At 36.5% G+C, this 12663-nt stretch overlaps 1 protein-coding gene across 2 annotated transcripts in view; it reads right to left on the reverse strand.

Moving 5' to 3' along the window:
- Window positions 1–12663, reverse strand: part of SPOCK3 (SPARC (osteonectin), cwcv and kazal like domains proteoglycan 3) — a 167415-nt gene that overhangs the window by 83053 nt on the left and 71699 nt on the right. For both annotated transcript variants that reach the window (XM_066548250.1, XM_066548252.1), the window contains one exon: window positions 10828–10942. In XM_066548250.1, the coding sequence (XP_066404347.1) occupies window positions 10828–10942 (115 nt within the window). The remainder of the gene's footprint in view (window positions 1–10827; window positions 10943–12663) is intronic.

Here is a 12663-nt window from a genome sequence, read left to right on the forward strand (position 1 = left end):
GTTGTATTTTACAACAGTTGTTATTTTAGACTCTGAACTAAAATAATCTACAATTAAGAAAGAAAGAATAATAATTAGAAAGCAGAACAGAAAAATTATGTCTCATACACAGTCATGCTCAAAACCACGAAGAATTAAATAATTTTAAATCACAGTGAAAAAGTTAAGTATTGATGAATACATATTCTCCAAGATGATAACTTTGGATGGCTTGATCCATAGGTGCTATGAAGCAGTTCAGCAGTCTCTTAATCTTTCTACCCCATTAGTTAGTGGAGAAAAGTTGTCCTGAACACAGGAGAGAATCGATGCTCCTTTTTCTGTGTAATTTTGTTAGTTTCGTTTAGGGTGGTTTTGTTTGTTTGCTTTTTATTGCTTTATGGAGCAGTCTAGGAATTGCAAGTCTGTGTCTATTGGGAAAGTGATACACTGTAAGCATTGTTGCTATTGGATCCACAACTTCAGGCAACACTCAGTCTAAAAAATTAGGATACATTCTGAATGTTCTGTGCTTTTGCAGCCTGGTAAAAAACCACACTCTACTATTATAAAATACCTATATAAATTTTACCCCCAAAGTGTACCTGTGTGCCTGAATGTTCAAATGTACCATTGAAGGTCTGTATTTGAAAAAAGCATCCCTCAGACGAATTGAACCAGAACATGCTGGACTCACAGCTACTCTGAGTTCAGGCTTCCTCAGGTGCAATCTCTTCTTTGCCTCCCTCAGGAGTTCTGTTTAGCCAGAATTTGACTATTTCTTGGAGATTTCTGGACAGGATCTACAGTGCCACACATCATGTAGATAGTCTGTGCATGTACAATAAACCCAAAATAACTCTTGAAACCACTTCAAGATAGTGCCTCAATTAAGGTAGTGGAACCCAATGATTTAGGACACTTTAAATCCAGCCTCAACTGTACTGTGATTGTAAGACTTGTTCATTATTATTATTATTGCTACTACTAATACAGAAGATGCATAGGCATTTTAGAAAAAGTATTTGCATGGTGTAAGCATCCCAGTATACAGATTTTGGCATAAAATGAAAAAAAAAAAAGATACTTTTTTTAGGTCATAAGTATCTAATATAAAAGACATAGCAGTCTGTGGCAAAAGCCACACACCTAAGTAAAATAATTCTCTTCTCCTGTAGCAGACAACAGCATTTTGTAAAACAAACCTGTTTCAGACAATCTGGACACGAGAAAAGGGTTTTACCCATTGATTTTAAACAAAAGATAAAAATACTGCCAGACACAAAACCCCCTTATATAATTGACCATGTCACAAACACGAACATTTTGAGACTCCTCACATGCCTTTAGCACACTGAGTTTTCTTTTCCAAAAGCAGTAATACAATTTACTGTAAAGTAGCAATATATGCACATCACTTGATGATGACAAACACCTCCAGCTACTGCACTTAATGTATTTCTCAACATTGGAAACCTTAAATGCATTGTTTTACATAAATGGAAATTAGTACCGTGATTTCTATTCCCTGAACACTACTCCTACTTGGTTTCACACACTATCCTTTTCCCACCACTGGTACATAAGCAAAACAACAGATGCATTCAGACCCTATATAGACAACTTATGAACCATAACTTTCACATAAAATGAAATGCATAAGAACTGATGCTATGTAGTAATAAAAGCACCTCATTATAACCAAATTAAAATTTTTAAACCTGTAAAAGAACCCTTCATATACAAGCACCCTGAAATTCTACTGTGTTCCATTACCCAGTATTAGAGAATTTCAGTAATACTGGAAAAAAACAAACAAACAAAAAACCCCAAAGCCCTGAACACACAAGCCACAAAGAAACTCCAAATTAAGCATGCATTAACTGATTACAAATGTTTGCATCAGCTATTTTAGACTTGATAATATTTTCTAATAAAGTACACTGAAAACTGATTCTGACAGCTAATTTTTAAAGCACCATAAAAATATATCACAAGCTTAACAGCCATTTTTAGGAAGGGGCATTGAACTGTTCCTGAATTCACTTTACCTACCTTTTCTAATAAAGGAATAGTCAAAGATTTTATTCTAATATTTTTGTATTATTTCAATGTTTACACTTGTACACAGTGAGTCATTGCAGTGGACTGCAATCACAACTTCATAATTAAGGGTAGAGAAGTAATTTAAAAGCACTGCCTTCATCACTCTTCCTAATTTTTTTTTTTAAATGCCATCTTTTAAAGTAGATTCTCAGGAATACTGTAAGGAAAAAGACCATTTTAAAACAACACAACAAAAGCTGACACACCATTTTTTACAAACAGGACAGTACATTAACATCCCCCAGTATTAGTCAAAATTGTACACTCTACCAACAAAGCTTTCCAAGATAGTCAGATTTCCTAGTCACATTCTTTCCTGTTATCCAGTTTATGAACAGAAGTTTTCTAACTCACTCCTTCTTAGGAGATGGTACAACTGAGTGTGCCTTCAGCCACCAACAGCAAGACAGAAAGAAACACAGCAAGCTGAAATCTGTTTTCCTGAAAAAAAATCCAATCCTAATTTATAATCTCATTGCAGAATTTCTAAGTAGAACTCTTTTGATCGCAAAAAAAATCATCATGTGCACTGATTATCCAGTGTACCCTCTCACTCCTACAGGCAACTGAGAATCTGAACAAGTTTCTTGCTAGAGCAGATAGAAAATGAGTAGGCCCACGACTTACTAAATTAACTAAAGTCCATATGATTTAGCCTCGCATAGAGCTCCACATTTTCCTTAAAAAAATCATATCATGGCTTTTTACATGGGGAAAGTATAATGGACAACTCCTGTTCTGCTAACAAATAGAATACAAAGGCTCTGTTTAGGTGTCTTTTATTTAAAGTCTGTTTCACATACTAAATAAACACCAAACCCCAAACATCAAAAAATTAATATTTTCAATTTTTACAGACAAAATTTGAGAAGGCCAGGGGTTGGATAAGTTTGGGTTTTTTTGATAAGAACAGCAATTTTTGAGTTTTGAAGCTGGACAGCAAGAAGTATAAATACTGCATGGCTGAGTAACAACCTTAATAAATAGTAATGCTGATACAGACAACACTGACACTGCAATATACAATGCAATCGACACAGAAATCTTCCACTAGTGTTAGCAAAAGCTCCATATAGAGAGAGAAGGAATTCCATGAGAGGATCCTGTTTTCCTCTAGCTGTGTACCCATAACTCCTACTAACACAAATAACACAAGCTCACCAAGGAATTAACAGGCCTTCCCAGCACGTGCAGAATTAGGATGCACAGTGTCAGTCACCTCTTTCCTCCCCAATGCAATGAAATGGAGAGCAAAAAAAGAAGCTTCATTTTCCCACTTGAAAAAATTAAATTGCATAGCATATAAAAATCTCCAACATATTCAAATTTCACCTCTCTTAAGCACATAAAGTCCAAATTATTTTCTCAGCAAGTTCAGTGAAGCTACGGCTAAGCAAATTTCCTTTTCAGTACTTTGCAGAGTGCAAGTATGATCACAATGGCATAGTTACACAATAATTGGTCTAATCAAAGCTATATAATGTTAGTATTGTGAATGAAGTAGTGTTGCTCATTAGCCTATTACAAAAGAATTACTGTAAATTCAGCCTACATGCAGCATCACTTCCTGTGCAAACAAACACAGATAATGCAGCAAGCTTGAAACACTGCCAAGCTGGCAGACTGGCAGCACAAATTATGCAAAGAACCAGAAAGCCTTCAGTAGATTCAATAGAGCTTGGAGGATAAGAATGATTAAGTGTTTCTGTGTACAACTACAAATCACAGTAATGAATCAGACTAAAATTTCCAATAAGGGACTTAACTGCACCAGCTGGCCTTCTTCAGCAGCATTATAATGTGAAACGATGACATCCTAAATAGTGATGTTTGCAACTTTCACAAAATCTGCCCAAAGCAAGTCCTTTGTTTTCCTTCAGTTTTCTTAAACTTGTTTGTTTTGTTGGTTTGTTTTTTTTAATAATAAAACATTGCAGCACCTAAAATGACAGGAAAGCTACATACCAATCTATACTGTTCCTTCTTCTCTGCTTCTTTTCCTTTTTTCCTAACCAAATGAGAAAATCTTCCATATCAGCTCTAATAGATTTGCTTTCAAAACTGCTCAGACTACTTAATACAACTACAGATTTGCAATTACATCCTTTTTTCTCTTTTTAATCAGAAATTTAGTGGTAGCAAGTCTAAATTAAAATCCCTCTTTCCTTTGTTGCAAAGGAGGGGAGATAGGCAAAATATCTCTGGTTCAAAAGTATGATGTCTTGGAAATCTAGGATACATGTATCCATACAATATGAACAAAAAGAATACATATGCATGTGTACTTATTCATTCATATATATGCATGTGCACATACATATGTACACGTATGCACTTTATATGTGTCTGAATTTTTCTCACATATAGTCACAAATAAGCCTCTCAAAATTTGACTTCTTCACTTTTTCTGCTTGGGAGCATGATCTCAGCCATGCAGTATACCCAGATGAATAGAAACAGAAGAGGTTTTGGCTTTCTTTCACAGTGTTACTCTGAGCTTCTGTCACATCATCCAGGCTAATCCACATCATGCTGCAAGGCTCAACACTCACCACTTCCAAGCTGAGATGGAACATCTTTCTCAAGTTAAAATATGAAGGTGACCAAACACAGGGAAGATCTTCTCATAATCTATCTCATATAAAAAGTATTCAGACTGATTTTCCATATTCTTCAGAAAACTGGAAGAGGACAGAGTCCAAGGCAAGATAATGGTCTAGATGGCCAATGACTTGAATAAAATGAGCACCACAAAATGTCATTTAAACCAAAACCCTGAAGGAAGTTTTAACAAGATTAAATGCCACCACAAAATCTATGAAGCTATCCCAACTCCTCTACCTTAATAAACTGGATTAGGTGATGCAACATCTTTACCACTATCAGCTTCTGTGAGTCTGTAATAAAGTGACACTCTTTAATACACTTTAATGGTGAAACTGTCCTACCTTGAAGACTGCACCCATAGGCAGAAATATGACAGAATTTTTATTAATCCCTAAATTCAGGTCCTACTCCACATAGGCTTGGGGCAGGGAAAAATTGTCACTAAATCTATCTTCATTTCACAGAACTCTGAAGAGTCACTAATTCCTAGAGAGTGAATTCCGTATCGTTAGGTTTCTATACTGCTCACCTCCACCCAGCTGTGCACCCTACAGATGTCCAGTCTGCTCACTTCTCTGGAATCTGCCTTGTGGAGCTCTAAGTGAAAAAGAGCCGCTAGAATTTTTTATTTCTTACTTTTAACCTAGAGAAATGCTTTCTTATTGTGACTCTAGATTCATAATTGGTGAACTCTCATTATTTTCCAGGTGATCAACATCTGTAACTGAAATGTTTTTACCATGAAGAGGTCGCCAGTCCTACCTTAACCCTTAATAAAATGCGGTAAGGTGTTTTTTTTTAGAATTGCAAGTATCACCAGAATCTGGCTCAGTTACTATTTACTGGAAACCAGTTACTATTGCTTCCTACTCTGAAACCTAAGAATAAAAGATTAGTGAAGGTAAGAAATCCAGAGAAATAAGGAGTTCAATATCACTACACAAGTAAGTGCTGTCAGGTCCTTGAACATATAGTTATTCCATATTAACATGCTATGGCAGAGACAAATGCAATCCATTTCTGCCATAGCAAGGGAGCCATGGGGTCGAGCTGCACAATTCACAAAAACAAACTCATAAGAGCATAGCAGGACCTTCACAGTGGGGGCAGGGGGCATCATGTCTTGTGGGGAATTCATAAAAGAGACAGATCTACATCTGCCTAGAAAAACTGCACACACCTTCAATGCACTAAATAATTTAATGCCTCCAAGCATTGATTGATTAAATGCATCAAATCAATTTTACATAGCACTTTTCTTCTACTTATGGAAGAAGAAAAAGAGACCGGTTTTTAATCAGAGTCCACTAAGATCAATGAGTAAGTGCAATATTAGTCACTAGGTTCTAATACATCAAAGACACTGGGATTTACTTGTAACATGATTTTTGGCCCAGAACTGTTTTGCAATTTCCTAATTTTCAGAACTTTTAGATTAATCATATTAAGAGAGTCTTCACTGGTTTCCAGCTGTAAGCAGTCAAATCCTGGAACGGGCTGTACAATAACTAGGTCTCAACTGAATTCATCTCCTTTATAAATTGTCTTCTGCAGCTGATTTGAGATAAAAGCAAAGAGAAACATTTGAAGAAGAGCCTGCACCTCCTCTTCTTTCTTTCACCTTTAAGTGTCAGGTTTAAATATTTTTGACAAACATGCAGAACAAAAAGGATTCCAATAAAAGTAATTCTCCTGAAACCACAGTCACTGCCCCATGTTTACTAGTATGCTTACATTAAAATTCTCTGCTGAGTAGCGACCCTTACCCATTTTTTCAAGTTTTCCTGTTCTTCATCTGCAGATAACCTACTGGCTTAGAACTTCACCTATACACTGCTTAATTTAGTACTGCAGCCTATTATCCACAGAATGTCAGTCTTAATGAAAATTACAGTATGTGTCAGTATCATAATTGTCCCTTTCAAATGTAAAAGAAAGTTAACACACTACTTATCAGGACCTGAATCTAGGATAGGTCAATGCTTGACTAACTTTTCCAGTTTTCTGAGCCTGGTTAGTTACCATCTTGCATGGCCTTAATGAGCTCCTGCACGTCATGGTGTCTGCACATATCCTTTCTTTCCTCACTCAAAGTGGCAACAAGAAGTACATGGAAATTTGAGGATTTATCTCCACCACCTGCTGTGCTGAATACACAAAAAGCACACATACCATTGTGGGCATTAGGAAATGTCCATTACCACCTACAGCCCTCTCCTCTGACTCATCCTTTTTATTCCTGTCCAAATGTCTTCTGGCAAAATACTCGCATCACTTCTTTCCTCTTCCCCAAGCTCACTGGGGTGAACTCACAGTTGCCAGAGATTCTTAGTACCACAGATGCAAATAACTAAATCTCCTGAGAGTGAAGAGATTGGAAACTAAAATGAGTAGATGATTTCTCCCAGTGTGATGAATATCCTGCCTGTCACTGTAACACTCACATCAACACATCCCAAGATAACCAATACTGTATTTAATATTCTCCAAGCTGTATTTGTAATGGAATAAGGTATACTCTGAAGCATTTCATTATTTCATATAGACACCTTTTACAGGTTTTTTCCCCATAAAGTCCTTTTACTTAACCAACAAAGATAAACTGGAAAGCACAATGGGATGACAAAACACCATTCAACCAAAAGGAAGAGTTAATGACAAATTCCCAAATTTCAAAGAATCAATGAAAATTCTATTTTACACCATAGTTTGAATTACCTGTTTATGATGCATTGTAGTGCTGGCAGATACTCCCTTTCCACAGCAATCCACAGGGGAATAATGTGAACAACATTTATATACATATCCTGCATATTTTCCCCTCAAGTACATTAACTTTCCCAGCAGAGAGCTAAGTGTGCAGAACACAGAAGACAGTTTCCAACACAGTTAAAGCCAGCAGAGAGGCAAGTGCTGTTACCTGCTACCAACAAAAACTTTGCTCTTTAAGCACGTCCCTGTGTTTTCAAAGTCCTGGTACTTCCAACTATTCTCATGACCAATGATCTACAACACCTATTTCATCTTTTTGTCAAATGCTATTCAGTCTTTCCAGGACAGCACATAAAGGAAGCTCTTGTGCTGTGGCCCTGCAGGAGTGTGCTAGGAGAGGACTTGCCATCTTGGCAGTCTACCAGAAAAGGAAATGAGCCATGAGAGGAGAATGAGGGGAGACCATGATCTCAGCTGCCATGGAAACTGAGGGAAGAGCAAAACCATAGGCTTGACTGACCCACAACTCCATGAAAAGGACAGTGAGACACAATAGCTGGTTTTGAAACTATACAAATGCAAGCACACTGCAATAAGATCACAGTGCTAAGATCCCCAATCTAATAGAAATTGTAATACTTCTGAAAGCACAGGTAGAATCATCACTAAAGTGTGCTGTCACATTAATTGATCCTGTTGGGACCTTGTCATACCATGTCACTACCAGCCTTGCAAGTGGCTGGGATATCCACCCATGCTTCACTGTGTGGTGCTGAGGGGCCCTGGGCTACAATAGTTTGGAGATTGCACTGTACAAAGAAGAATACCTACGACAGCAGGGACTGAATAACCATGTCTATGCCTATGTGTTTTTTCTGCAAGTTAGTTTCTTAAAAACAACAAAAGAAATGACTAAATTGAGTCCTCAATTTAATACAATTATCAGTCTTCACTAATTAGCAACTTCTCTATGTTATTACCTAAATAAAGTAACAGAATTTATAAACAGAAATTTATGAATGAGGTAATAGGGCTGCTTGGGAAAGCTGCTTCTAGTAATAGAGAATTCAACTATAAATCAGAGCATTTCATGACACTACAGAGAAATCTCTTCAGCTGTAACTATATTTCATGCCTCCTTCCCTGCAGGTAGTCCAAAGGTGCCCATAAACATTTTATTTATCTTGGAAGTGTGCAAAGTTTCCTCTTCCCTGACAGTCTCCTGGGGATCATCTTTGCCACTGTATCAATTCACATACTTTAAAATACTTTTCCTTTGCAAGAGTCTTGGTAAAAATCTCTCCGACTTCTATGGATCTATAGAGCAAATATGTCCAAATTAAAATCTATGGGCAAGTTCCTTATGAAGAGTTCCCAATATTCATGAAAAAGGTCCTGACTATTTTTTCAGAAAACATCCCCAACTGCCTTTTTTAAATTATTCATATTATCCAATCTGAGAAGAACATCACATGTGCACATACACAAACTAAGCAAAAAGGAAGGATTACTGGGATGAAAATTTTGTAAATGTTTATTTACAACAGATGACACACAAATTACATATTAGAAATGGAGACTAGTAGATAGGTTATATTATCAACTGTCAAGACATGTTTTCTCATGTAATTTTTACCAAGACTCATACAGAGTGTACTAGTCCTTTGGGAACTCTGAGAAACAGATGGCCCTACTGATAACCAGTATGCAAACTGCAGATACAAGTGAAGGAATAACATGTTGGGCAAAGAAACTCAGTCATGGTAGAGACCCAGCAGACACGTCTCCTTGTGTTTATGATACTCATACTTTAATCCCATCATGCTACAAAAAGCTCAGAAACTGCATGAAGGAAAACCTTTTCAGAAAAAAAAAAGCACAAAGCAAATTATTTTTCCTTCTATGTGGTAATCTGGGGGAATAGGGAGGTCTAAGCTTGGGAAAACCCTGCCCTGGCTCAGCACAGGTAGGTAAAAAATTGCCTCATCTACCTTACAAGACTAGATTTACAGTGCTTTTTACAATCAAGTTTCTGCCATTCCAAAGTTTCCCATTATTGACTGCATTATATTCAAGCAAGCTTTGTCTTTTAAAATATTACCTTTCTAAAAGAGTACTAAGAACTGTGGGAGGACTAATACAGGGATGAAGGCTGATGTCAAAAAGTTTCTTAATTCAAGAGTAGACATCTTCATCTAATCTAAAAGAGTTTTCAGTCATCACCTACTGCAAGTATAATTAACTAGAAAATGTCATTATTTGCATCGTTTTCCATGACATGTAATACTTAGAAATTTTGAATTATTATATTGTTTGTTCACAGTTAACACTCATACATTTTCCCGACACTTCACAGGAAGTTGAAAGCAGGCTACCTACCTTTGTCTGATAATAAGGTGCTATATATGCTACAAGAATTATCAAAGTAAAATGTCTAGCTCTACACAGAGATTGTTTAATATAAACAGTGAAACTCCACAAATACTGGTCTTTTGTTAATTAAGTACAGCTGCAGATCCAGAACAGTTTAAGCTGTTCCTTTCACTATGTACTATCTTGCTTGTTTGAAAAGCTCCAGATGGATGTATTTAACATAACGAGACACTCAGAAGAACGTTCCTTGTATCATTCATAAAACTGTACTTGAAATTATCCTCTTCCAACACACAAGGAAGTCTTATTTTCCTCAGCTCTTTACAGCCCCTACTGAGCAAAGCACTTTAACAGACACTTATTTAAATCAATTTATTGAAATTTAGCCGTTCTACTGTGTCCTGTTTCCCCTAATGAAGCGTGAAAAAAAGAACAATGTCACGTCGAAAATGCAATTTGACTCCATCTCCTTAGCACACAACTAAGTGTATGGCTCAGGTCCTACATATTCATATTTCTGCCTCAGATAAAGCCACAAAAACACATGAATTTGTTATATATTTTCTCCTCACATTTAACCAGTCCTGCATGCAAAGAAAATCAGAATGCACAGAAGAGAAAAAGAAGAGAGGAAAAAACTCCCGCCAATCTCAAACAACTTACACTGCATCAGGCTGTTATCTACACTTCAGCAGGCAGTTTTGAGTTCTCTAGCTTCATATAAAAAGTGATGATGTCAAAGTAATGTACAGCAGTAGGATACTATCACAATAATTTTATTCATTTAGTACTGGCACAGTGGGTATTTCCCTAAATGCATTTGTACCAGCAGCTTGCAATACTTAAATATGTATACTTTTTTAATATTCTAGTTCAGAAGAATCAAGTAGTAAACATTATAATCAAATTATGTATACATAATGACTTCTAAAATCCACTTCTACTCTGCTCACATGTTGTTAAGTAATTAAACTAATTAAAATGGATTTATGGTTTACAAGTCATGAACACTACAGCAATGTCGATAGGATTAACTTTTGAAGTATTTACCTGTGTGTAAGCCTTCGATGACTAATGCAAACTGCAGTTTGTTGATCCTGTGCAACACAGACCTTATGGCGACTACATTTCATCTTCAAACATGGATCTTTAGCCGGATCTAAAGCTGAAAATAGTTTTAGAAAGTTGTTAACAGTTATCTAGAATATGAAATTAAGGCGAGAAAGACCACACATAAAACCCACCCAGTATGTGGAGGGGGTTGGCCTGCTGCTTGTACAGTGCTAGACTGAAAGCAACCAGGAAAAAATACAGCTGTTGTGTAGGTAAGTACCTGCTATATTCTTTTAACAATTGCCACTCTCTGACTGCAATCCCCAAATAACGGTATTGCTACCTTAAAAACAGTTTCCCTTAAGTGCTTACTATGACACAGCTGGGTTCTTCCTACTCAACATTACATGGTGAACAATGACACTGAATTTACCAAGAAATTATTACTCAGATGAGATTGAGTAAACTAAAATACACACGTGAGTGATTTGTGTGACATCTTTAAACACAAATTTTACCTCCTTCTGGGTTTCTATTTCTGCTTTGTGGTTTGGTTTTTGCTTTGTTTTTTTTAGCTGGTCCTTTAGTCATAATACATACTCATTTTTGAAGTACAATTCCAACTACGAACAGTGATTTCTAGCTATAATACTGGAAGAGCCAAATAACGTTGTTTGTTGCTTACCACTAAATTTTCAACTTTCTAGAGTAGCCATGCCTACATGGCTATAATATTGAAAGCCATCTTCCAATGTAAGCACTCTCAAGAGACAATCACCTTCCCCCTTCTCCAATCTTCATGGTGTCCTTTCGAGTAATCTAAATATTCCAGAACTGGTTTTTTCACCTCTATTGGTATCCCTATTTTAATCAAGTAAGCTATGAACAACTGGAATTCAGTTTTCCTGTGTTCTTCTTCACATTAGCATATTACTGTGCAGTATACAGTTGTGTTTCAGAAATGCTATTTCCCCACTTCTTGCATCTGCTTATAAAATAGCACAGCATCACAGAGTATTCTGAGTTGGAAGGGACCCACAAGAACCATCAAGTCCAGCTGTTGGCCCTGCACAGGGCATTCCCAACAACCACTCCATGTGCCTGACACCATACATTTGCCTACATATTTTCTGAAAGAAAATTCATGTTTCTTCTGTTCTTCACAATCTAAAGTAATCTTTTAACCATATCTCTGTGTGACTTGACAGAGGATATTAACCTAAACCTTCTAACCATCCATGTACCCAAAAAACAAGACCAAGCTGATCATTAGTTGCAGTTTTGATGCATGATGTTGTAGTGCTAAGTGTGATTAAATAGTCTGAGCAGTGACTTTTTCAGGGTTTTTTTTAATAATACATTCAGCTGTGCAAAAACAAATATATCAAACTACCATCAAAGCAGTAAAGTGATGGAATCATTGGTATAATAATAATTCAATGCAGACAGAAAAGAAGTATTTTATTAACTGCAACAAAAGACATATGAAAAGAGGTATTCTTCTTCCACACATTTTTATTTCTATGGCAAACTAGCCATAAAACCAGCACACATAATCCAGAATAAATCTGGTTACAACAATTCTATACAAATGGGAAGGAACTGCAGCCAAAAAAATGACTGAACTAGGATTAGAGAGTTGGAGTCAAAATTAAGGAGAGCATATCCTTCTCCAATTTACTTTAGAATTTAGAGTCCATTTAACATATTTTCTCTGCTTGAAGTCAGGCAGAATGTAATGTCAGCCGCTAGTAATCATTTAAGGTACTGGTCCAAGTACCTCTTCCCAGAATGTTCCCTGATGGAGACACTAAGGTAGCAATACTGGAACAT

The sequence above is a fragment of the Molothrus aeneus genome, chromosome 4 (genome assembly GCF_037042795.1).
Source record: "Molothrus aeneus isolate 106 chromosome 4, BPBGC_Maene_1.0, whole genome shotgun sequence".
Lineage (NCBI taxonomy): Eukaryota > Metazoa > Chordata > Aves > Passeriformes > Icteridae > Molothrus > Molothrus aeneus.